Source organism: Varroa destructor, unplaced genomic scaffold (assembly GCF_002443255.2).
Source record: "Varroa destructor unplaced genomic scaffold, Vdes_3.0 BEIS01000003.1, whole genome shotgun sequence".
NCBI lineage: Eukaryota > Metazoa > Arthropoda > Arachnida > Mesostigmata > Varroidae > Varroa > Varroa destructor.
The window spans coordinates 7,888,362-7,912,591 of NW_019211456.1; the positions used below are offsets into that span (position 1 = coordinate 7,888,362).

General features: G+C 40.0%; 1 protein-coding gene and 1 long non-coding RNA gene across 6 annotated transcripts; one reads left to right on the forward strand and one right to left on the reverse strand.

Moving 5' to 3' along the window:
• The first annotated feature begins 471 nt into the window (after window positions 1-471).
• LOC111246698 (protein tyrosine phosphatase type IVA 1-like) lies at window positions 472-23,629 on the forward strand. 5 transcript variants are annotated; one of them, XM_086984095.1, is made up of 7 exons: window positions 472-918; window positions 1,037-1,307; window positions 14,603-14,947; window positions 18,935-19,629; window positions 20,687-20,880; window positions 21,390-21,613; window positions 21,928-23,629. In XM_086984095.1, exons 4-7 carry the CDS (start codon window positions 19,518-19,520, stop codon window positions 22,124-22,126), a joined length of 729 nt encoding a protein of 242 aa, XP_086840221.1. In that variant the 5' UTR covers window positions 472-918; window positions 1,037-1,307; window positions 14,603-14,947; window positions 18,935-19,517; the 3' UTR covers window positions 22,127-23,629. The 5 variants fall into 5 exon arrangements, with proteins under 5 accessions (XP_086840221.1, XP_086840222.1, XP_022652441.1 ...); XM_086984096.1 differs by having other exon boundaries at window positions 1,091-1,307; XM_022796706.2 differs by having other exon boundaries at window positions 1,251-1,307.
• LOC147756464 (uncharacterized) lies at window positions 13,047-20,760 on the reverse strand. Its single transcript, XR_015324107.1, has 2 exons — window positions 20,645-20,760; window positions 13,047-14,114 (listed from the first exon to the last, which is right to left on the reverse strand). It is a non-coding gene; the product is annotated as an uncharacterized LOC147756464 (long non-coding RNA).
• Window positions 23,630-24,230: the final 601 nt, after the last annotated feature.

A 24,230-nucleotide genomic window follows, 5' to 3' on the forward strand; every position in this document is an offset into this window, starting at 1 on the left:
CGTTTCCATTACCAAAGTGTTTTTCATCTTGCTCATTCATGTCCCTGTGGCAGGAATTTCTTTCGGCATTTTTCTTGTTTCAACAATAATCTCAAGCTAGCTAATGTTCAATGTTATATTAGGCCACTTTAGTGTTTACCTCTAAACATTTATATATCCTTTAGCTGTAAATTACTGTGAAAAATACGAAGATACGAAGCCCATATATCATGCCTCATTGTGATCACTAAAAATATAAAACTTTTTACTTCACACACACAAGATGTAATATCACAACGAGGCATATATCACGAAAGTTACTATAAAAGTTTACCAAAGTTGCCTTATCTGACTGTCATTTCATAGCGTTTCATGAGCGCTTTGTCTCGCGTTAGCGGATGTCTAGGTTTACGTGCCTGTGTACGGCTTGTGTAATAACGACTAAGCATACAAGCGAGCTTTGCTATTCGTTGTATCCCGTGTTCTTTCTTCCGTGAGGCATTGCTATAGCAGCAGTACCGTCACCTCGTTTTCTTTTTTGGCTTGATTCTGCAGAAGCCTGCCACTACTCTGGCCACTGATTTGCATTGTGCTGTCTGCGCTTACTCGCCCGACTGCGCTGCCGATGTGCTGCCACATTCGCCTACCCACTCCGTCGCTTTCTATGTGTTGTATTGTTAGTGAATATCGCGATTGACTCTTCCTAGCAGCATAGGCGATAGGGTCGTCTTCCTGTATTTGGCATTGTAGTTAGTTGGTTTGTGCTGTTTAATGTTGGCCTCTGGCGCTCGGGTCGGTGATATTTCAAGCTCCGCAAGTCAAGAAGGTCTCTGTAGAGGAAAGGGATAAACCGCATTTGTTCTTTAGCGCGCTCCATTCTACACAGCATCTATCTCGTTAGTTCGCGTACGAACGGCCCGGAGCCCCCCCCACACTGAGGTAGTGTCTTTTTATCGACGAGTTTCACCAGTGGACACGATAACTGGCATGAAGCGCGACTCGCTGTTCTGTTTTCTTATTTACTGATTACACTGCTCATGTTATTTTCTTTGTCTAGGAACAGAAAAAAAGCAAACAGACTTTGTTGAATTTGTTCCCTGTTCCTCAACAGCATTCGCTGTAACTTCGTTCGACGAACCTCGTCCGTAGCTCTACTCTCTCTCTGCTGTCAGCGAACGTCGTCCAATTCTCTGTTTCCAGTGGCTTGAGCCCTGATTCTAGATTGTAGTTTTCAAATCGACTTCACGTGATCCTGTGTATTTCTCGAACAGAGCTGGATCGCCGCACCTGGACATAACAATTCAATGTGCAACTGCAATTTATCGAAGGTAAGTTACTCAGTAGCCGATTAAATTAGCTTCGAATATCGATGAATGAAGGAATCTTTTTCTAGAATTAAAGCTGGAAGTGCCTGTTTGAAGTCGAGCTACAAAACACTTGATGTTTGCAGAGCAGAAGTAACATACACAGAACACGCGACGATGTCAAAGCACGAAGCATGCGTCGTACCTTATGCGACAGCCAAGTCGCAAAAAAAACATCAAAGAACGCTTGGGGAATGCTTAATCATGTATATTACGATAATTTCGATAAAACGTAAAGCAGTGGCTTTCTGGGATGGTTAATGTTTGAACGGTTGAAACCTAATCAGAAGATTGAAATTCATCCATGTAATTTCGGTATATCAATAAGATTTCAGTAGTCGTAGCATAAAAAACCGCACCAAATCGCAGGGGTAGAATAACCGGACTAATGAATAGAGCCCAACAGGCAAAAAGAAGCAGCAGACAGACTGCAAGGAGTAGGAAAGCCTGCGCAACATCGAAATTTATGGTTGACACACGTGCTTGCGTGTTTTGAGGTTGTAATCTAAAACAATTCCGGGAAAACCCCTGGGAGGATGATTTGTCACCGAGCATCACTGAGGTTATTTCTGTACTTAAAACTATTGGGCTAGTTTTAAGATAAAACTTATGAAGTGACAGAATTCGTCAAGGTATACATTTTTTAGGAACCAGGTTAGAACCTATTAGAGATCTACATCAAATGTCCCTACTGCGAATGCGCCAATTTCTTACTAATTACGACGCCTGTAAAGTCCTCGCAGATCACTCTGTATGAACAAGTGTATAGATGCTAAACGCAGAATAAACGTCAATTCTAGCCGAACATGGAGCATCAGTATTTAGCGAATGTAGAGCGATATTATGAACGTTAAAATATATAAATACTGATCACTGTTTAAGAAAGTGTGATGCGCCAGTAGCAAATACCTAGTTTGTTATACGAAAAAGATATACGGAAATATACACCCGCCAGTGCATAAAATGTTTGTCATGCGTTTATATCGTGCCTTCTTGGCTATTTATTCCATTGAAAATTCAGGCGAATGCCGATAAGAAATACATGTCGCCGTATTCTACTATTTGACAATTTATCATGAAGTACTAATACCTAGCTTAGATAGAAATAAAAGGCTGACCTAAGCCAAGGTCAATGGTTTAGCTTGACATGTTTTTATAGAGATGCTTCTGACAGTAGTCTGATTCTATTACCACGTCGATCCTACCCGAAAACAAACAGCTGAGATTTCAAGTCGACAATCTAAAGAGATATATGAACGGAAATGCTTAGCACATTAGGATCTGGACCTTGCGTACTTGCTTTCAAGCTTATAAAACAGCAATCATGCTAAACATTCTCTAGTATAACTTGTCGTGGTTTCTGGGATGGCTCGGCATGCGAATGATAGTTCGGAATGTTGCTTCCTTGTGGTTCAGGTATTGGGAATCATCTACTGTGAATATTTGTTCATTGTGAATATGATACTTCGAGAAGTCTTAATTGAGTTTCCTTGTATGATGTGACATATAAAAGCAATGGATTATACTTATACTTACTAAAAAGAGATCCACTTCTTAAACTAATCAATAAGGTAATTTGTCTTGAGAGAGACCAAAGTTAATTATATTAAGACGTGTTCACGAATCTTTGACACCCCTCGAATTTGAATTTTTCTGTAAAAAAAGACTTAACGAGTATTTGCGTAAAACAAGTTTCAAAGCATGTTTAGATGTGTATCAACATATACCGCCAATTGTGCGCAATACCTTCGATTTTTCTCGTGTTGCCTTTTTAATCTGATTATGACGCGGAGTTCAGTTGGGAATAGGCGAATGAGTGAATTTCTCTCTACCCTCACAGGCCACACAACTCGTTCAATAATTTGATTTCATTACATATCTTTGAACCTACCATTGCAAAGGATTATAGCTGTTGAAAATTTAATCTCAGAACCTACTTAAGTTGAAGTGACAGAAGATTTGTTCTTACTCTTTACAACTGTACAATTTAAAATGCTGTCCATGTAAATTTATTGGATGACAAATATCTCAGTGGTTATTTTCATCAGTATAATACAGGTTTATTGTAGAAAGTCGTCTAGCTTTCAAATATGCGCGCCTTACGTTGTCGTCGTGAGGTTACAATAAGGAAGCGTAGTGTCGAAGTGAAAATGTTTTTTTTGAAACAGATACGGATTGGAAACGAGAAACGAAACATGGATATAAATATTTCGGTTATCAGGTCGACACGAAAATGTTTGTCCTCCAGCACTCCTGCTAATTTAGAGAAGCCAAATCAAAGCTTCTATTTTATCCCTGGTGTTTGTTTTTTTTTATAGATTATATAAGTAATACCTTCCATTTGAAGTGTGTGGGTCAGGTGGACGCAGTTTCTCTGAATTCGAGAAATACAGAGCTGTTGAAGACAGAGTGAGGATGTTGGGTTTGCGACTGTTCATACCTGCTTAATCCTTGGTTTCAGTCTTCTGTAAAAGTTGATCGTAACCAATACAAACCAAATGTAAATACCGTATAAGATCTACTGGATGATAAGTAATAGTGCGAAGACCCGAATAAGGACGACGGTATATGTTCGAATGGCTTCTACAGACCCCGGTTATCCCCAATGATCACTTCGCAGTTCTTTCGTGACCGTTAGGGTAACCGACCGGTAAATGTATCCAGCTATAACCAACAAAATACAACGATTTTTCCTGCTGACCACAACAACAGAAAAACCGGATTTTGATCTTAGTCGAAACCAATCATCAGAATCTGCTACGTATAGAACTGAGCTAATCGTTCCTCCTTGCGAAGTAATATCAGCACACTCCGCCAAAAAGACTTGCAGAGTAGAGCATCTGTGCCCAATACTCGAGAGCGCGCGTCTGATAGTGGTCGTGCCTATATGTATGTGTATCTGTCTGTAAGTAAGAGAGAGAGAGGGAGAGAGATACTCATCATGTCTGTTGTTCGCGGGTTATAACGTAAGTCTATTTTCAAATGTTATCGTAGATAATGACGAGGGTCTAGCTGGTATAGGCACATTATTGTTCGCATCTGCGAACGACTACGTCTATATCGTTTCACACGGGCTATCTTGTTAGTGCCAGAAGGACAGTGCGTCAGTAGACCTTGAATAATGTGCTTAGGTTGGCTTACAGCTGTATGTTAATTACGGGTGGCGAATTTTGACAGCTTTCTGCTCGGGTCCTCCGACAACAAGCTGTACTGAAAAGCATACATAGCTGGCAGCTCCGAACACAGGATGCAACAGCGAAGATCAATCATTTATGCTATTTTACGCTTACATATTGGTGATTTTAAAAAAACTAGGAAAAACCAGACGCGAAAATGGTTTTCGCAGCAGACTGCCCAGCTTTTTTAATGATGGAGAGATTATCGCAGCCCTGTGATACATTCCGGGTAATCATTTGATGCAGTCCGTATTTAATAGTTTTACATATACAGACTTTAAAAGTGAAATTAAGTTAAAGTGGCATAAGCGAGAACTTGTTCGTCAAAGCAAAAAACTTGTCACTGGTGGTCTTGTTATTGGGAGTTCAGAGGACTATTCATGTACGTGTTGTGCCTGCGAAGTCCTTCACGATTCGTTTTTGCTATTCGGTGCTGTATCGAATTCGACTTATTTATACCGGCACTGTTATATAATACTGTTACAATGGAAGGTCCCTTGGTACAGTCAACTGCGCTCTTTTAGCCGAAGGAGACCCCCTCCCACGACAAAAAGAACCGTGGCAATGCCCGTCACGAAGAGCGTGAAACGAATTTTACCATTGGTTGTTGCTGTTTTTTTCATTTATTTTCATTGGTGGTAAACTTGATGATTCTTGAGTCGTTCCGCGGCTTACTGGTATCTTTTGGCGTTCGTTTTTTAGCTGCAACTATGGTTGTGTCGTGTCATTTGACGCTCCTTGATGATTATTTAGACCCAGCAACCAACTTGTCGATCTCGTCTCCTCGTTTTTTTTCTATTCTAGATCCTTATTGCTAAAACATCGTTAAGCTCTATCGCTAGCGTGGCAAGTACACTGACTACATTTATCTTTGGCATTTGTCGCTACGATGAAGATTGCATGTTGGTTCGCTGGCTCGCGATCGTTGTTGTTCAACAATGTCGCAATGCCAACGACGGTCAATAGTACCTGGCCGATGATGGTTCTCCTTTAACAGCTGCACAGTCGGCCTAAGCTACAGTCACCAGCCGTATTTTATACAATAGTCATACTTCACTAGTCAAATAGTCATAATTGTTGCTCTTGCTGTAGTCGTTGTCGTGGGTCGTCATCATTGTCGTCACCTGCCTATTCACGATCGCATTACTGTTATTATCGCTAATGAATATTGGTGAAACCTGTTCACTGTAAGCAACTGGAATTAAATAGGGCGAAGAGAAAAAGCCAAAGCCCAAGAAAGCGAATAGCGACATGGTGATGCCGAAAAAATCATTCATATACGTGTGAAAATAGAAATGATCAAGGTGGCAATTACTCAAAGAAGCGGCACTGTTCCCGACTATATAGATTATTATTATTATTATTATTATAGATTATTATGATAAAGGATCTATTTTTAATAACAGAACGTCCGATGGTTATACTAATCTTTACATCGTTTTTTCATACTCTATGCTTTTGCATCATAGTAGATTGCGTAATACAGTGAATCAATTATAGATGGCCTCATTATATTCACCGTCTGACTGTGTGATTACTAACGTATACCCCGTTAGCTAGCAATCAGTATCTCTTGATAGTATCTTTTCTCAGACGTTTTCAATTCGAGTAAACAAAGTAAGTGTATCATGAAATAGATTGTTAGTATTATACATCATTTCCAGTTTTCAGTAAGCTCCGAAAAAGAAAGGAGGAAAACGACGACTGTCATCTAGCACACGTTATCGAGCTATTTTCACTAGTAGTCGCGCCATTTTGTTGGATAATGCCAACTGTTTTGCCGCGTTTGTATAATATGTGAAGACCAGTTTGACTTCATTGTTCATTGTTTTTGTTTCGATTTACCAAAAACGCTTAATGACACCTTGTGAGTAATTATTATTACTATTATTATTATTAATAAATAGAGACCGAGAAGTAAGACTTTTTAGCCTCACAACTTACTCCGATGTAAGCTTTGTCATAACTTATTGATACGGTGACCCTAAGTGCGTTAGGTCACAATCATATACACACTAATGGAAACAAACTGTCAAAGTTAATGCCTCATAACAAACTTGTGGATGAGCAATAACATATTGTGCAGATTGTGCAGCCTGCGATTTTTGACAAACTGATGTAGATTACGCTAGGTTACGCTCGAAATTTTATTTTCCCATTATTATGTTACTGTATTAAATTGCAATTAAAGCAGTGGTCTCATCAGGGACAGCGTCATGATTTTTGTTCTTATGTTAGGAGTATCCTTCGCTTTTTAGACGCACTTAGATGGTGCTTAATCCGTAGCGCACAGCAACTGAATGGATAGCTGATGCTACATAGGATCTTAGTATCGCATTTATACATCTACGGCGACTGTTGTAAAGTTTTGTCTACTGGATAAAAGCCCGTAGTTTATTGTATTCGAGTATTGAAGGGTCAGATAAAAAAGCTCTTCAGCGAATGGCGCGTACTTTTGAATACCACCTGTCAGGAGCCGTTCGTCCCGCTAAAAATCGATGACGTATATAATTTTTCTATTCTATTCTATTTGTTTTACACTTGTTTTTGTTCCCAAAATGTTTTATAAATTTGTAACCAATTTTGCGTGTCACTTGAGTGCAACATAAGTTTGCGGCTAGAGTTGGAACCTTTGAAAAACGCGTTCTGCTCTTGTTTATTGTTTTGTGTTAACTTAAATGTATTTTTCTCCGTGCACCTAGCCTACTGGCTCCCGAGGTTGTCAAAACTGAAAGTGATCCTCGATGTAAAAGAGCATGAAACTTTATCCAATGGTTAAATGTACACTGGTAAAACTAAAAAAAAAAAAAAAACTAGACAAAATATGGTATGCGGTATTGCTGCCAATTATTAACAGGTATTTCTGTTAGAAATGTGGTACAAAAACGTATACCGAATGTGAGCTAATCAACTGTCATTTCTTTATCGCTTAGCAGTATACGTTCGATGCCTCATTTTTACCTCCCGTTTGGTATTGATATAAAGAATCCTGACCACCAACAGCATTGGCAAGTGCTAAACCTCTGCCATAGAACGTGCGGATCTCAATATTGCGTTTGGAAAACGTCTGTGGTAGTTAGCGTACTTTTAGGTTTCGGGGTAAAGCATCCTTCCGCCGATTGAATGTCATTTTAAAGTTCGACTTAGCGCGCTCAATTTGATCTTTCTACTCTGATGTTTAATATAAGATAAATATAAAAAATGTCCCAATTTTCCCAGCAAAGTCCAAATTCTTATTCGGTCGCGGCTTGATCCCTTACAAACTTTTAATATTTAAGTATTGCGCGCTCTATTCGTCTGTCAGTGTTCATTAACAAACGACCTTTACAGTTAGGCCAAAGGTTTTTAAAAATAGACTCAATGGTAGGGATAGTTCGACTTTCCGTAGATTTTACCAAAATACCTTTGGTTCTAAGAAAACCACATGACACTGTATAATGCACGGAACTTCCGGCGGCTACGAGGTAAGCTCAATACCGTATTTACATAATTCTAATCCAAATATTGCATGTGTTGTACTTTGATAACACTTCTCCACTTGGGTTGGGTTGGGTAACGGAAGTCCAGCTTTTACGTCTATTTAACAGAAGACCAGAAATGATCTGGGAAAGCTTCATTTATTCGTTACTGGCTAGAGCGCTCTAGTAATTAACTAATTAAGTGTAACTCTGTAAAAATATCATGTTTGTTATATTCCGGAATTCTTCCGACGGAGAAAACAAATTGCGTCTTAATTATGTTTGAAACATTAACCGTTTGCCAGCGAATGCTGCTACAAAGTTTCCGCTAGTGAAAATAATACTCTGCCTTGATGAACTCCACAACGATTTTTTCCAGTTACTAAATAATAACAACAGAAATCACAACCATCTATTTGACAACTTCGTAGAGTGTATTCATATGAAAGTGACACACACTAAGCTGAGTAACGCAAACCTTTCGGAGACGTACTTAGGAGGTCAATGCCCTTGAAGGACAGCAAGCTTTGTAAAGTCTTCTCCTGCCTAAATCCTGTTGATTTGCGATAATGAGAAGCGAAAGATTCTCGTGGTTATTCAAATAGGTGAGAGGCTCTTGCTGCAAAGCCAGGAGGGAATCGTCAGCTCAGTTTTCTCACGTCGACAAGGTATTTATTTAAGGGAAATAATAACAAAACTTGTCACATCGAACTTTTAACGCTGCTCTTACGTTTAACAATGTAAGATTCGTTGGGCATATCTAAGCAGCGTTAAACGTTAAAAAATATCGCATTGCCGTTGATCACTATAGAATTGTTGTGGGAGATCTTCTCGCAAACACCTACCCATGCTGACTAAGTAACCTACTTGTCGAAGCGCCGCTTCCACCGTTTAAGCTTGACAAGTGGGTAACGATACCACCTAGACAACAATTCTAGGTATCTATGCGCACAACAAAACACGATGATCTTACGTAAAAGCCTTAGTAACCAACGGGCTAATGTACACGCAACTGGTGCAGCACTGGCGTATCTTACTCGCTTTATTTAGGAAGGATCCGTTCTAACATAGGCTTTATCGTCCACGGTCGCGTTGCCTGTTCTTTCTTTAGGTTTGTCTTTTTGGATGTTTGTGTTGGAAAAGTTTGGCTGGCTATGCCTGAATGTCGACTCGCCGTTCATAAACCAATAGGTATGACAAGGGTTTAATGGCAAACGAGAACTTCGCTCAAAGACTGTCAGCAATTCAAGGAACGACTGGTTTTCATTGGTAGAGCTTTGAATGTACGCAGTTTAGTTGTTGAAATGTTTATAATGCCTTACTCTCTGTTGAATATCGTTCGGAGATCTGTCTATCTGAGGACAACGATCTAGAACGTCAAAGATCTATTCATCACTGCGTGTTGTGTTTTAATCATGATTGGGTCAATGGGTTGAAGAGTCTTGGGTCTGGCCCACTTAACCTGTACGGCACCAAGATGTACGCTTAAATCGTGATTCGGCTATCCAAGTGGGCTAAGTGGGCTCCAACGTTCCACCGTACGGGCATTTCAAATTTTTACCGTTGAAGACAGATAAATAAGATGGGCAAAAAGAGGAGAGCCTCGCCAAGTGCGTGCGAATTGAATCCTACTATCTGACATTTACCACGAAGCGCAGCTTCTTCGGCCAATCTCGATCCACCAAGTGCGACAAGCATATAATGGGTGTGTATAATCAAAATATTTCTCTTGGCCTTTGCAACATATACTGAAAAGTGTGTAAAATACTGTCCAAGTACATATAATGCTTGAAAGGATACAACGGTTAAGGCAGTTATTTGTGCTAGCGACATAATAATTATGTAATTTGATTTGAACTCTGATCCAAATTATATGTATGTAATGATTTGCTAACCTACTCGAAAAATTTCGCCCAGGCAATAGCTGCAACATCTAGTTAGTTGCCTCTTTGTACCTTGCACCTCTTCGCGGAAAAACTGTACAAATACTATGCATACAAATACACGATGTTAATTGCTCGTGCTTTAAAAAACTAAGCTGATCCTACTTACGGTGGCTAGGCCGTTAATGGAAGTTGTGAGAAACATTACTCGTAGGTTATAGATTTAAAGCGTTTAAGGTGTTTTGCAGCCCTCATAGAAGGTAACTTCTATGTTTGTTTATAAGTTTAATGCCTCGAGTTAACGGAGTGTAATTTTTGAAAATGTACACCTAGGTAGTAGCATATATTTTGAAATTAAAAAGAAAGTATCCATAAAATTTTTACGTAGATAGCGTTTTCGCATAAAAAACCGCTACATTTTCACCAAACCTTTGCATTGTATAAAATATAAATTATTTCTCGTTTTTACAGCGGCTACGTTATCAGTAAGCCTCATTCAACTGGCTATTCTACTTCATATAACATATTGTGCAAGCGCGTTATCTGGACCACCTCAATCGAAATACTGTGTGTTATTATTGCCATTTCCTTGGCTTAATGCTTCCTCGAAACATGGATTACGCATACAATTACATATGTTATTATGCATTCGGTGACGTTCACGTAGATACTAGCACCATCAACGCACCATCACGTTGTGTGCGCGTGTGGGTCGTCAGTGCCTAGAAACCTCAGTTTGTTGAATGAAATGACAGCTGAAACTTTGCTCGGACAGAGCAAGTGAGCAAGCCTTTGATAGCCAATCCCAGTTGGTCAACATTGTAGGTGCCTTCTGGGACAAATAGAAAAAGGTGGGCTCGAGCAACTGGGATTGACTAAAGGACTTAAAGACAAGTAAAACAAGGGCTTTTAGTTTTACGGCCGGTGCTGCTGCTGCTAAACATGACTGCAGCCGGTTCAACGAAGAAGCCAACTAGTATTTGTTGAGCCACGAGCGATTCGCTTTTGACGAGACTGGCAATGCTATTTATAGAAGGTTATGGTTCTTGCAAGGAGAATACTGGCCAGCATGTTCTAGTTCAGAACAAAAGATATCCTCGGTTGGTGAATTTCCTTCACATGTGTCACAAAATAGTGTTTAATACATTAACACTATTTTGTTCGTGTCTGTTAAGTTTGGTGTTTTACAATAAAAGATATGCAAATGCTGAGCCAGCGATAGCCCCATGGTCATGGCTACCATGGCAATGCACTTGAAAAATGAGACTATGCTGCCACCACTCATATTACGTTAAGGTCCTCTATTTTATGTAAACTAAAGAGTAAGACAGCCAATGAGTACAGGAAACAGTTGCTCTAATTGCGGGTGCGAAATCGATCATTTTCTGAAATATTAGCTAAAATTCAAACCCCCTACATTGGTACAGATATGCGGTGGGACTGTTGCAACATGGAAAAATATCGTCCATACGAACGTGGCTATGAGGATTAATTGTTAAAATATAGATTAGAGCCAAAAAGCTATATTGTCATTGGGTCATGTGAGAATCATTGAAATGCAGTCCGAAAGCCACCTCCCGTATTTCAAAGCATTTCGAATTTGATTTCGGTGGTCAAGAAAGGCCGCCGTCCATCCAAATGACTTTTTTCGTGAAACTGAATTGTTCCTTCCATAATGCAGCTGCCTTTTCCAGCTATATGGGGTCGACGTGCTTCATGATGATTCGCCAGACCTAAGCTCATTGTAAACCGTATCTTTACTGGTTTACGAAACACATAATGCATTCTTTATCCGTTTCTATTTTCGATGCGCCAAATCAGACTCACCTTTAAAATCTATTTGTAATCTTTGTGACAAAGCAATTTATACACGTTATTCACACGGTTTATAACAGTAAAAAGCTAGTTAGTGAGAGCAGGCTTTTCTCATTGGCCAACAAAGTACAACTTTGCACACCATCTTAATACTGAATGCAAAACTTTATATGATGATTTTTTTAGCAGGCGCTATTCAAAAGATTTTTTAGGTTTTATCTAGTTGTTGAGATGATTGTCCTGAGCGGAAAACGTCGAGATCAAAATTTTTTGCACGAAAATGCAATGAAGTATGAAATGAGCCGGTGCTGTCTCGAAAGGTTTCGGCAAACGGGTGTACTGCAGTGTGTCTGTATCTCATGCCAAAAAAAATCGCAAGATTTTGCCTCCTAGGAGCGTCTGTTTTGAATGCCCCAAAATTCTTCTAAACTAACACGTTGAGTTGCTTTCAATGCGACTTTTACTGATCTACTGAAGGTTCTGTCAAAACAACCAGCAGTCCTCGTGAATAACAGATAAAGGACCCACAATCAGCGATTTCAACTGATGGCGCATTGTTATGCAATTGTATGGTACAGTAGCAAATGGATGATAATCTAATTTGTTGAGGTACTTGAAACAAACGGGGTATTAGCTTCGTCTTTGATTGTCGTTTTTTATCATATTCGCAAATGCGTCGTCTCCGGGCTTCTTATCGGCCATGTTGTCAGTGTATCTGTCATGCGCCTCTGAACTGCCAATGAAGTTGTAGTCAGGAATAAATTTACCGTTTTGATACTCAGAATAGCGGTCTAAACAGATGGTTCTTTTCGAGTCGTCTCCGAACCTGTGTCGTGTTAGTAAAAGCGAAACACAACTACATGACGTGCAAACTTTTCGACTGATCAGTCAGTGGTGTTCTGAAACGGCTGAGCGATCTGCCATCATTACTACCAAACGAGATTTACCCTTTTGTAGTAATATTAAGGTGTTTTCGCGATACATTTAGTCAATGATTATCGAATCATATCTAGTAGGAAATGGTGGCGTCTAATTTACATAACTCGTCTTTGATGACGTTACATAAACTTGTTACTGATTTTGATCATATGACCTGTCTAAACGAATATAAATCACTCTGTAATTTGTTTATATTAATTGAAAATACATCTTAAAGTAGGGCTGGTTCCAGCTTCTGCAAAAAGCATCGTAAACAGTTTTCTATTACAAGAAAAGCAATTTTTCAGTTGGTGATCTGAAGAACAATGTCTTCGGTTACTTCAGATATTACAGTAGCGTGTCGAAATTTGACCAAAAAAAAAAGACCGCCGTCCTACGGATGCTGTAAACAGGTGCTATTTTAAATGAACGAGCGAAATGAACGTTATCCTGTTTTTCAAGATTTTCCGCCGCGATAATGCTGGACTTGGGCAATGCCATTTTTATTTAGTACAGTAATAGAACGCTTCACGAAATTGAACGCACAATCTCTTTGTTTCGGGTCCTGGGTCGATGTTGATACAGCCTGTTTCTGAGGCTATTTAATTTGGTTTCGTATTTTCTTGCTTATTGCGATGTCAGTCATTTGTGATCGAACAAATAGGCAGTGCCTTGCCTTTCCCCGATATGTTCGGACTATAGATGTTAACTGAGTTCGCATTCGGATTCATTTAAATATAACGAAACGTCGTCATTTTGTGACAATACGCTGGACTAGAACGTAATCGATCCCGACTAGGTTTACCGCTCTAATGCTTGTTGTCAAATGCGGTAGTCTAAACAAATGCAGTGTAGCCGTTATCAATGATAAAATATAGGAACAGTTTATAAGGCATTTTATTTTTCTAACCCCATACAGACACTAATTAAAACCCAGAGTTGCGAATCGAAAAGCTATAAATCACGAATGTCAGGACATTATACTACTGGATTGGATTAGGCGCACCATGTACAAGTCAGTAATTTGCTAAGCCAATCCATTACCGCCGCGTTTCACTTACGCCTACCAAGAAAATTGAATTAGTAAGTTCACATTATTTGAAGATAGTAATAGAGATAACTCCTAGTTTGATTTTCAATGCATAGTTAAGCAGTGGTATGAATAATTGAGAATAGAATGAATTGCGCCTAAATGTTTCATGCCCCGTGGAAGCATTGCTAAAATCTAGGACGATTGAAGGTGTGAATGCAGGATCAATAGCTTCAGTAGGTTACGTTATGAATTTATGTTATGTTTCATAGTCATTTCGCTCGAGAATCCAGTAGAGCATTGACATTTCTTCAATAAGTGAGACCACTTGTATTATACCTGTACAGCCACTTGTATAACACTCTATTAGCCATGGCTTGGACGAGAACTCAGGCTCACGGCGAAATGTCTGCGGCTGGTCTGTTTTCGTCTCTGGCCATCGGACTATATGAAGTAGAAAAATTTTCAGCAGATTTCTGAAATATCTGTAACTGAATTCAAAAAGTCAACATATGAATAAATTTACAATTGTAGTTGAACTACAAAGCAATGATATGATCAATGTGCACTACCAAGTTTAGAATGTATTATATTAATAAATAGCCAATAAAAGCCAAGAGCTAAAAGGCTCCGTCTAAGGGCAGCTCTTGATGTCTTGTAGATGTTGCAACCACGGCAGATAATTTCGATAAAAAACGAACTCACCGTATACCACTTAGCTAACAGACAAATTGATTTCTTTGTGAAATCAATGCAATTTATTATAAACCTAAGTTTTCGGCAATGGATTAATGAGTAGTCGATTGATAATTGTGCGTAACAGGAAGTGTTCTCTAAAATGTTGTGAATTTTGCCTTATAATTAAATGCACAGAGGTATCTGATGCACTTGCTATTGCGACTGTGAAAAGCGCAGGACAAATTTTACTTGAAATTATGAGTCGACTTATTTAGAAATGTTAATTATTGTTTCTTTACAGAGCTCCGAACGCTCGTTCGCCGCGGGTGTTGAGGCTCGTGTTAGCGGAGCGTCGTCGTGCCCACCGCCCGGACAGCGTCGAGCTTCACGCGGCCCCTGCAACTTTGTTCCAGGCGCCTACAGCGCCGCTGTGCAATCGGTGGCGGACTTTGAGGCTCGAGCTTCAAGCTCTTGTCTCGCCTGTATGGCAACAGACAGCCTGGATCACTTATCTTTGGTTTACTATTGCCAGGCCCAGCACGCAGCACCTTAGGGCATTGCTAGAAGACGCCGGTCAGATAGCTATAATCAGCCTGAAGTTGGTGCATAGGAAATAGTTAGCTGCTGGGAGGATAAAAAAGAGAAGGTAAACAGATAGATTTAGTTAAAAAAGAATAACGATCAAATTCGTCACGCTACAAAATAAGATGCCTTTGATCCCCATACTACTAGCTAGAATTAAGAACGGCACTAAAAAGTATTAAATTATTATGTAATAACAGACTTGTGACCAAACTCGGACTCAACGAGCTCGCTCGGTAAAACTTATACATACTGGTACACCCATAAAAACAGGGCCATATGTATAAACAAAAAATAATGACTTACACATAGATAGCGACCGTTATAGCGAAATCTTGACCACATTATTCTGACAGCGAGCTTTTAATAAGAGCGGACAAAACGAAAACGCGTTCGATGTTGTATACAGTCCGGTAATCAGAAGAAACAATAAAACGTTTAAAATTCAGACTTTCAGGTCGGTGTTTGACAGCCATTAGCATATCCAACCAATGATCTGCCAACAGCGGTCGACAGATTCTTATCTATGTGTATATACCTAATTTCGTTCAAGTTTTCTCTTCATATCGGCTATTGTAGATTAGTGAGTGTTTTTTTTTCAAAAAACAGGCAACAATATACAAAGGGAGGGAAAGTTGACAGCCTGCTTTCCGCAAGCCTACTTTTGCCGCCTATTTTATCTCGTGGGTTACCCGAATTGTCCCATATATAACGTCATGATATAAAAACGGTATAGTTAAGGTTAAACAGACGAGGATCGCCCCTTGACAGGAACGACCAGTTTTCTAAATCTTCAATGAATTTACCATCTATTTTTTGCGACACTGTATCGATATGCATATACATTATGTATGCTTCGTAAAGACTATTTAACGGATACGTAAATATGAGTTTTCTTTTGAGAACGAAAATTATCACCGGCACAGTAATATCTATTTTTTTGGATATTGCCGTTGATTTATGATACTCGTGTAATCTGAAGTTGGCCAAAAAAAACGGCAAGTTATATTCCTTACGGTAGCCAAGTAGTTGACCACCGATAATGGTGCGAAGCGAGGGTCACTTACACTGTTGTGTATGATCAGCCATATATCATACTGCCGCCTCTTGCGAATAGCTATCGGTTTCGTACACAAATCTTCTCTAGATAGCACTCGAAAGATCCCTTACTGTTATCGCCTATTGTCTTAATGGCATGAGATTGGCCGGGCGGTAGGTAATCAATAGAGCATTTACTAAATCGTCTTTCTGAAATCAAGTAGCTATGAAAAGGAATCGTTGTAGTCTCGCATTCAAACAGTTTTAGCTCACTACCTGTACAGGCACGAGTTTCACTGTATTTGTCTCTATCAATGCTTTGATTGGTGCTACATAACTGTATGGGGTCGGAAGCAATCAGGAGATACTGCGATTGGATTCAACATCAATCGATTTCCCTGCTATGTCACACCGTACGTCTTGAGCTGCATATTCTATAGCAATCGACTGATTGATCCCAGCTCTCGTTAAGGTCAGCCAATGACATTCAGCCAATTGATAAGCAACATAAAAAAGCAATCCTATAGTGGCTGTGATGTTAATATCCTAACCCAAGCGCTGCTCGATCCATAGCTAACAGTGTGAAGAAGTACTTTACGTTAAGTGGCACGCGTGTACCATGCGGGTTCTGTCGAAGGTCCCTGGTGGCACACGGTAACCGTTTAAATTCGGTTAGTTCTGTTAAATTTTGAAAAATAAATTTCAAAATCACGTTTTATACCAATTTAAACAAACATTTATTAAGCGAATTAGCTGTGTTAGATCTTATTAAATTTATTGTTTAATTACATATATTCACGGCCACATCGGGTCCTGTTATTATGCTATCCGACCCGTTTGACTTTTCGCCAGTGATTTCTGGCAAATCGATATTACACGATAGTTAAGTGCGGACAGTTTCATTGTGCGGTAAAATAATGACACAGACTACAGGTCCTGCACTAATTAGCGCTCTAGTTCGTTCCGTGTAAGGGCAGAGCGTTACAAGCGAAGATATACCGTCGTAAGTGCTGAGCGACGGCATTTAGTAAAGGGCTGACACACAAGCTAGTTGCTTGTGGCGTCGTTCAGCGCTTGGAGTCTGTCTATTTTAAGGTGTCTCTCGTAGATTTGTTGGAAGAAAGGGTGCTATGGATGGTGTAATAGACTGTCTTAGTCAGCGAAAAGATCCATTGCAAATAGTCAGCGTGACGACCAATGAATATTCGACACGCTAACGAAGGCGCCGTTTTATTCCCAGTGGTCACCTCTCTAACTTGACCCATTCATTGTATCGACTAAGTGGGCTGTATAGCACATATAACTGAGGCCAACACAGTCAACGAAGTTATTATTTGCTGCCATTGTCGTAGAATAAGCGGTACATATGATAAGTTCCGTGGTTATTGTTTAGTTATTGTGATAACCACAAATAGGTAGTGGCTGGCCATGGTTGCATTCTTTAAAGCTGTCGCAGAAATATCCGGGGAACTAATAGCCGGTATCTTTTCTCTCAGTGAGAAAGTTGTCTAGTATATAGAACGGCGTATTTCCGACTCAATTGTGCTAAAAATCAGCGCTGCTAGATATATCGCGGCTGCATCTATCCATTACAGCTCTGAGAATCAGAGATATGGGACATCAGATTGAAATGAAATCGTTGCTGATAAGAGTCAATCATTGCCAGTGCTAGTTCATAGCGAAACCTACCACATCAAATCTATCTCTTCGTTCCCTTAAGTAACTTCGTATGCTGAAAGTTAACAAAGGGTGTTTAAACCTTTGTTAACCTTCAGCATAAGACGTTTGCACGTCATAATATTACTAGGCTGTTATAAACGAGTAAGCGAAATTGAAAAGTTGAAATATTCAACTTTTAAATTAGTTAGGCTATAATGGGGACTTTTTGACGCTCAATAAAAAATACTGTTACGTTTTCTATACATTTGTCTCAACGCCCCTGCATTGATAAACAGCCATGTACCCATTATTGGCGTTCCCAAATGTACTTTCTCTATATAGAGGAAAAAAGCCATCTAACAAAAAAACAATGGGATATTCTGGCCTACAGGTTGCCCTCTTTAGGGCGTAGAAAGTAAAAATACACGCGTTTATATCTGCACAATAAACGGGAGTGTAGGGAACAATTGGGGCATGACGATAAGGTCTTGCGTTGCTATCAAACTGCGTGATGTTGGTTGCCCTATCCACAAATATTATGGGAAAACTCGAGATAACATTAGTTGTTTCGTTTTCGGCATGTATCTCGCCTTTGATGTTCACGGCAAGTACTACTATTATCTTACGCCCAACACTGCAACCGAACTCTCTCCGAATTTTTTCCAGCGTGACGCCATCCTCTCGCCTAGTTGCTTTCCGGCTGGCAGTGAAGATTGATCCAAGAGCCCAAAAAGCCTCGTCGATGACGGTCATACACTTCAGGCGGGTTTATTGTTAATTAACGTTCTGGGAATTACACGTGCAAGATGCCACATGTAATTTTCGCTGGCTAAAGTCGATTCACAGGAAACTTAATGAGTTTTCTGTGGATGGACTTACTATCGACAAAGTTATAACCTATAATTTTGTGCCATTCGCATTTGAAACGTCATATTTGATCGAGAATCTTCAAGCTCCACGTAGTAAATCGCCTCAATATGTCCTTCTCTTCTGGGTGCTGACATCTGGTGACCTTCTCGCAAATTATCGTTCGTAGAATGTCTGCGTCAGAACTTATTCGCTGAACGTTGTTATTCGAGACTCAGATGTTTTCCTTTAAACTAAGACGATGTTAATTTATAGCGCTTCAGAACGCCGGTGTATGTATCATCCACGTTTCGTGTCCTCGCGGTGCGTAGATGAAAATATTTCGACTATGCGAATCATTGTAGAAAGTCCATACAATCGAGTCCTGAGTAAAAGCTGTCGGGGTAAAAGGTACCATCTTTGATGGACACATAAACACAACCGCAGCACAAACTGTCCGTCAGACCAGTCTGCTCTAATAAATTCGCTACGCTGTGTTTTCTTACAGGTAATTCCGCAGGCATTTGAAAAGCTAGTCTTTCTGATCATCGTCAATGTGAATGTGATGAGAAATCCAAGAAACAAGCCAGAGTGGCACTCGAAAGGTTAATAATAATGATGTCTGGATAAAGCATTTTTTCAAACAAACACAAATGTGTGTTGCATTCGTAAGCCGCATTTTCATGTGGCAACCCCAGTACAAAATATACAACTAATTTGAAGTGAACGGGTTGGATTAGTGAACCAGTTGTTTCTACGGAGTCTGCTAGTAGTTAGTGACTCCTCGTGACAGAAAGTTGTTTGTTGTGAGTGTTGAAAGTTAGTAATTAGTTTTACTAACTAATCACGGAGCCGCCAGGAAGTTTCACGGATAGGAGACGAGAATTATACAACGGCTACAGCTTTATATACAGACCTTGATTATTGTAAGCAGGTCCCTCTTTAACGGTCAATATTAATCGCACAGCAGAAAGTCAACTGTTTTTTGCTGGTAACGAATCATCTGGCACTACTGAATCGGACCTTGCGTCGCTTCGTCTGCTCCAAGCACCACGCATGGCTCAGACGTCGCCGTGGCTCCCTTGTCGTCGATGACGGCTGCCGCTCTGTCGCCGCTCGTACATCCCGCCACCATAGAGGGAACTCTGCATAGCGTACGTTCGCTTTCAAGTCCTGCAGTTCGGAAGCTTCACGGATTGATAGGTATGTGTAATCACCTAGTGTGTATATATATAGCACACAATAGTATTTGGTCTACAGTCTACGAATGTAATAAATTGTCGTTCCAAAGGCAAGCCGTCAAAGTTCAGGTCAATCATTATCAAGACGCTCCAGAAGTTTAAGTTTTATTGACCATGTTAGCTTGTTACCTTTGTTTGTATACTAGTATTTTGTATAGACATGGGGAGACTGAATTGCATAGCAGGCTTTTTACACTTTGTATCCTTTTTCGTGTTTTTCCCGTATTGGAGCAAATCCCATGTTGGGCGTCGCACATTTTCAGTGATATTATGTATATATATCACTAATTTATAGATTCTAACAAGAATAAGGCGTGTTCATTTATAGCCAGCGAAAAAAACGTTTCCTTTATCATCCTTATGCTCTTCGTGTTAAATGAAGGATGCTGACTAGAGAAGATCCAAGCAGCCTCTTCTACACGAAGAAAGCGATGCTCATTCACAGGACCGTTGTTGTTTTTCTAACCAGCACTTACGGCCTGTTTGTAGTGCTGACATGATGACTTCGAAGGACAGCTATTACGATCTACGTATCAAAGTCAAGCTCTCACGCCCGAAAGCATCGCACCTGTCAAGAATTGGTCTTTACGCGAATGTACTTAACATACATTGCAGTCGAGTTTGGTGCCTTACTACGATGCAGTGTGCTGATATATCAAAATACAGTGCGCTCGGATAGATCCATTCCAGAGCATATTCTCTATCGAGACTCCTGTGGACTGTTTCTGTTTAGTAGACAAGATGGACTTTACGTGTAGAAATGTCCTGCCCTGAAACGTTTTAGGTTCATTTGTCTGTTGTGATTTAACACGTGGCGACGATTGCCAAGCGTAAGATCTGCAGATGGAATAGAGATGTAAATATCTGCATTTAATTAAAGTTCGTGAACAGTAAATATTCTTCAATAGCTGTAGTGTATTAAATAGAAGGCGTCTTAATCTTCGATACAACTTGGCCGATGTTTCCCATTGACTCACCTTGTTGTTTTAAATATATTCTTAACTCCTGGATTTGTACAGTGAAGGCAAGCGTGGTATCTCCAGGGGGCGGTCCTATCGGCAACTCGATGCGTCAGAAGGGCAGCATTTCTCTTGGGGCCGTCGGCTCCGCTATTAATCTCCAGAGGCCTGGTCCCTCAGAGTTCTGCTTCAAAGGGTATAATTTTCTCGTCACGCATAGGCCCACCGACGCCACCCTGCCAACCTACGTCGAGGTACGTACATTAGGCCATGATTGGGATTGCTGATAGGAACGACGTCGAGCGACACTTTGCAGCGTCAATGTCAATGTGCTCAATGTCGGAAAAACGTCTCACAAAGCTCGTCAGAGCGTTGCGAAGCAAACAAAATTCTTTTAGGCCTATTGCTTTATCGACACTCTATAGGGAAACATGTTGACGTATGTTCTAAATTAAGAGCAGTTCATAGCCTTTCGAACGACACAGTTGTTTTCATTTATTCGCTTTAGATTACAGAAGATAAAATTTTGTCCTTGTATCTAACTGCTAGATGGCCATGCTTTGCCTAAGTGGACACTTCGTCTTTTAATGTTTTCAGTAAAAAATAGCACGTAAGATAAATGTAGGCTTGTACTGCTGATATTCAATCTTCAATTCGTTCTGGTAACTGCAGTCCAATATGTGTAAATATGCGTAAGAACAGAATAACTGAGACAACTGCAAGATCCTTTATTCATCGCCTGTTCAAACCGACGACTTTGCAGGAGTTGAAGAAGCGACACGTGACGGATGTCGTTCGTGTGTGCGAGCCGACATACCAAACAGAGCTACTCGAAAAGGAAGGTATTCGAGTGCACGACATGCAATTTGAGGATGGCTCCCCACCCCCAGCCGCTGTAGTTGATGAATGGCTTGACCTAATCCGCAACCGTTTCAAGGAGCGACCTGACGCCTGTATCGCCGTCCACTGCGTCGCGGGACTTGGCAGGTACATTTAACTATACTATTTATATATATATATATAACACGAATTATATATATAATTCGTGTTAGCCGAAGGTGATAATAAGGTTGTCGTAAGGGTTCAAGTTTCTCACGATCCTTGCAACTCACGGTTGACAATAACTGGTAGGGTATCTTGTATAGAAGTACCACGTAACCAAAAAGAAGCATGTATGGATGCCTGGATTGAAACAACTAGATGCCCTTATAATTATCGTAACGCATAACCGCACTGTTTAAGACCAATATGGGACACAATGTCATATAAGCTAACGTCTCTCTATTGTGGCCGCTTTATAGGGCGCCGGTTCTGGTGGCGGTCAGCCTTGTGGAATTAGGTATGAAGTATGGCGATGCTGTGGAACATATTCGTGGCCGGCGTAGAGGCGCGTTCAACGCCAAACAACTAAGCTATCTCGAGAAGTACCGTCCGAAAAATCGCTTAAAGCAGCGGGCGAACTCTGCCGGAAGTCAACAGCACAACTGCTGTATTCAGTAAGCGATAGCGGCAAAATATCGTCATCACCACCATCATCATCGTCATTATCGTCATCATCATCATCATCATCATCATCATCACCATCGTCACTACGGTGCTATCTCAAGTCCAACCTTAAGTGGATCTGTGACTTCAATTAATGCAATTTAACGTCCTTAATATAAGGCGCGTGCGATTCGGCTGAGAAGGAATTCGTCTGTTACAGCTTTTTATTGAAAACACAATTTTCATTTAGAGGAAAACTCCGATCAGTTAATGAAGGTCGACATGAGCGCAAACTAATACATATGATTTCAGTGTTGTTTTTGATGAATATTCGATACTAACCAAACTATTACACTAAAGAAGTCCGTACCTACTCCTGATGTATATAATGACATAACGGCAAATTTCAAATAGAGATAAGGGGCAACTCTTGACACAGCCAGTTAGACAGTCAAGCTCTCACAAGTCTTACGCTCTGTTCAGCACAGTGGCTATCCTTATGCAGGAACGTGATACAGTTGATTTGCTAACTCGGTAACTCAGTGACTCGGTACTGACGAGCCAACCTTTCATTACGAGCTGCGGACGAAGCTATACCTGATAAATGAAAATTCACCGACCAACTCAGCGTCGAATAAGTTAACATGTGGTACTTTAAAGCTATTCCGTTGGTACCACTTGCTTGCTGGGGAATCCACTCGGAGATCGAGTTGTTTGGAGGTGCCTTTAATCTACTTGATTAATCAACTGAATTTTCACTTCTCAAGGCAAGCGACTATATACGAGAAGGTTACAAACACAACGGAGAGCTATTGTTCGTATAGGTCACGAGCCCGATGGATCTGTTATAAATGAATGATGACGACACAATATTTACCTCGAAAGCACATCATAGAAGTTATAAATCACGTGTTAATCTCTGTATGGTTTTAAAGATTGATTCGCATTCAATGCTATGTTAGCAGTGGTACGCGTCTGCAATCCATAAAGGCATCTGACTGGATAGCGACTGTCTACCACAAGCAGTAAATTTATAACTATTATAGGATATTCGAATTCATTTTATCTTTTTCCTTTTTTCTGGTCTTCGTTTTGACATGACGCTGTAGCGTCGTATCTTTTGGTGTCTCCCAGGACACATATTCAAGAGCGCACGATGCCAGATCGCAAAATGTCCGACTTTTATCTTCAAACTGTCTATTTCTGGATTGTTCATATGTTGTGAACAACGTCAAGCTGTTGACGCCTTCTTTTTTTATTTCGTTTTTGTCTGATTTCCTGGGAAAGCAATAATTTATATACAGGGGGTATTAATTAATAATAGTACTTTTAATAGGTTTTGTTGATATTTTTACTCCAGCGATGTCCCGCCACTACCATCTACATGGTAAAGACGGAAAGGCCTTCCCGTCAGCATAAAATATATTTTGAAAAGTTAGCGTCTTCTGCACGTCTGTAAATCAACATCTGAACCGATTATGAAATAAAGTGAAAGACATTTCGTAAGAAGTATTATAATACTTGTATTATTTTGTCAGCTGAATATATAATTATAATAGTAATATAATCACGCAGTGTGGTAATGTGATATATTTGTTTGAGTATTCGTCCATACTCAAACAAATGTAATCAAACAGTCATAGAGAACCAATCACTAATGAAGAAGGCTGTTGATTGAGACAAGGCCGACACTTCCTGCTACAGAGTAATGGGATAGGTTGATGTGACGAATATAATGACGGGTTTTATTAGGGGAACTCCTGCCGTATTCCTTCATATCTAAGGAGTCAAATATGTAAGATGTAGATTCGATCGAATCTTGTTTGCAATGTAACTAAAAGGGGACCTTAATAATGGCAAAAATACAAAAATGCAAAAGTGGAATAGTGACTTAAGCAAAAGTGGTCTTAATCGAGTTACGTAGTCTTTAGTGATTTCCAGAATGAACCATTTCTGCATAACTTGATTCCATGCTACCAAGCGTTTCTAAGCAAAAATATGTGTCTCTAAACGTCGTCTGCAAAATAATCGAAATCCGTGAAGGGAGTTCAACGAGGGACATAATGGGAGCATTCCAGTGGCAAATTTATATCTGAAATATATAGATAATAAATATAAA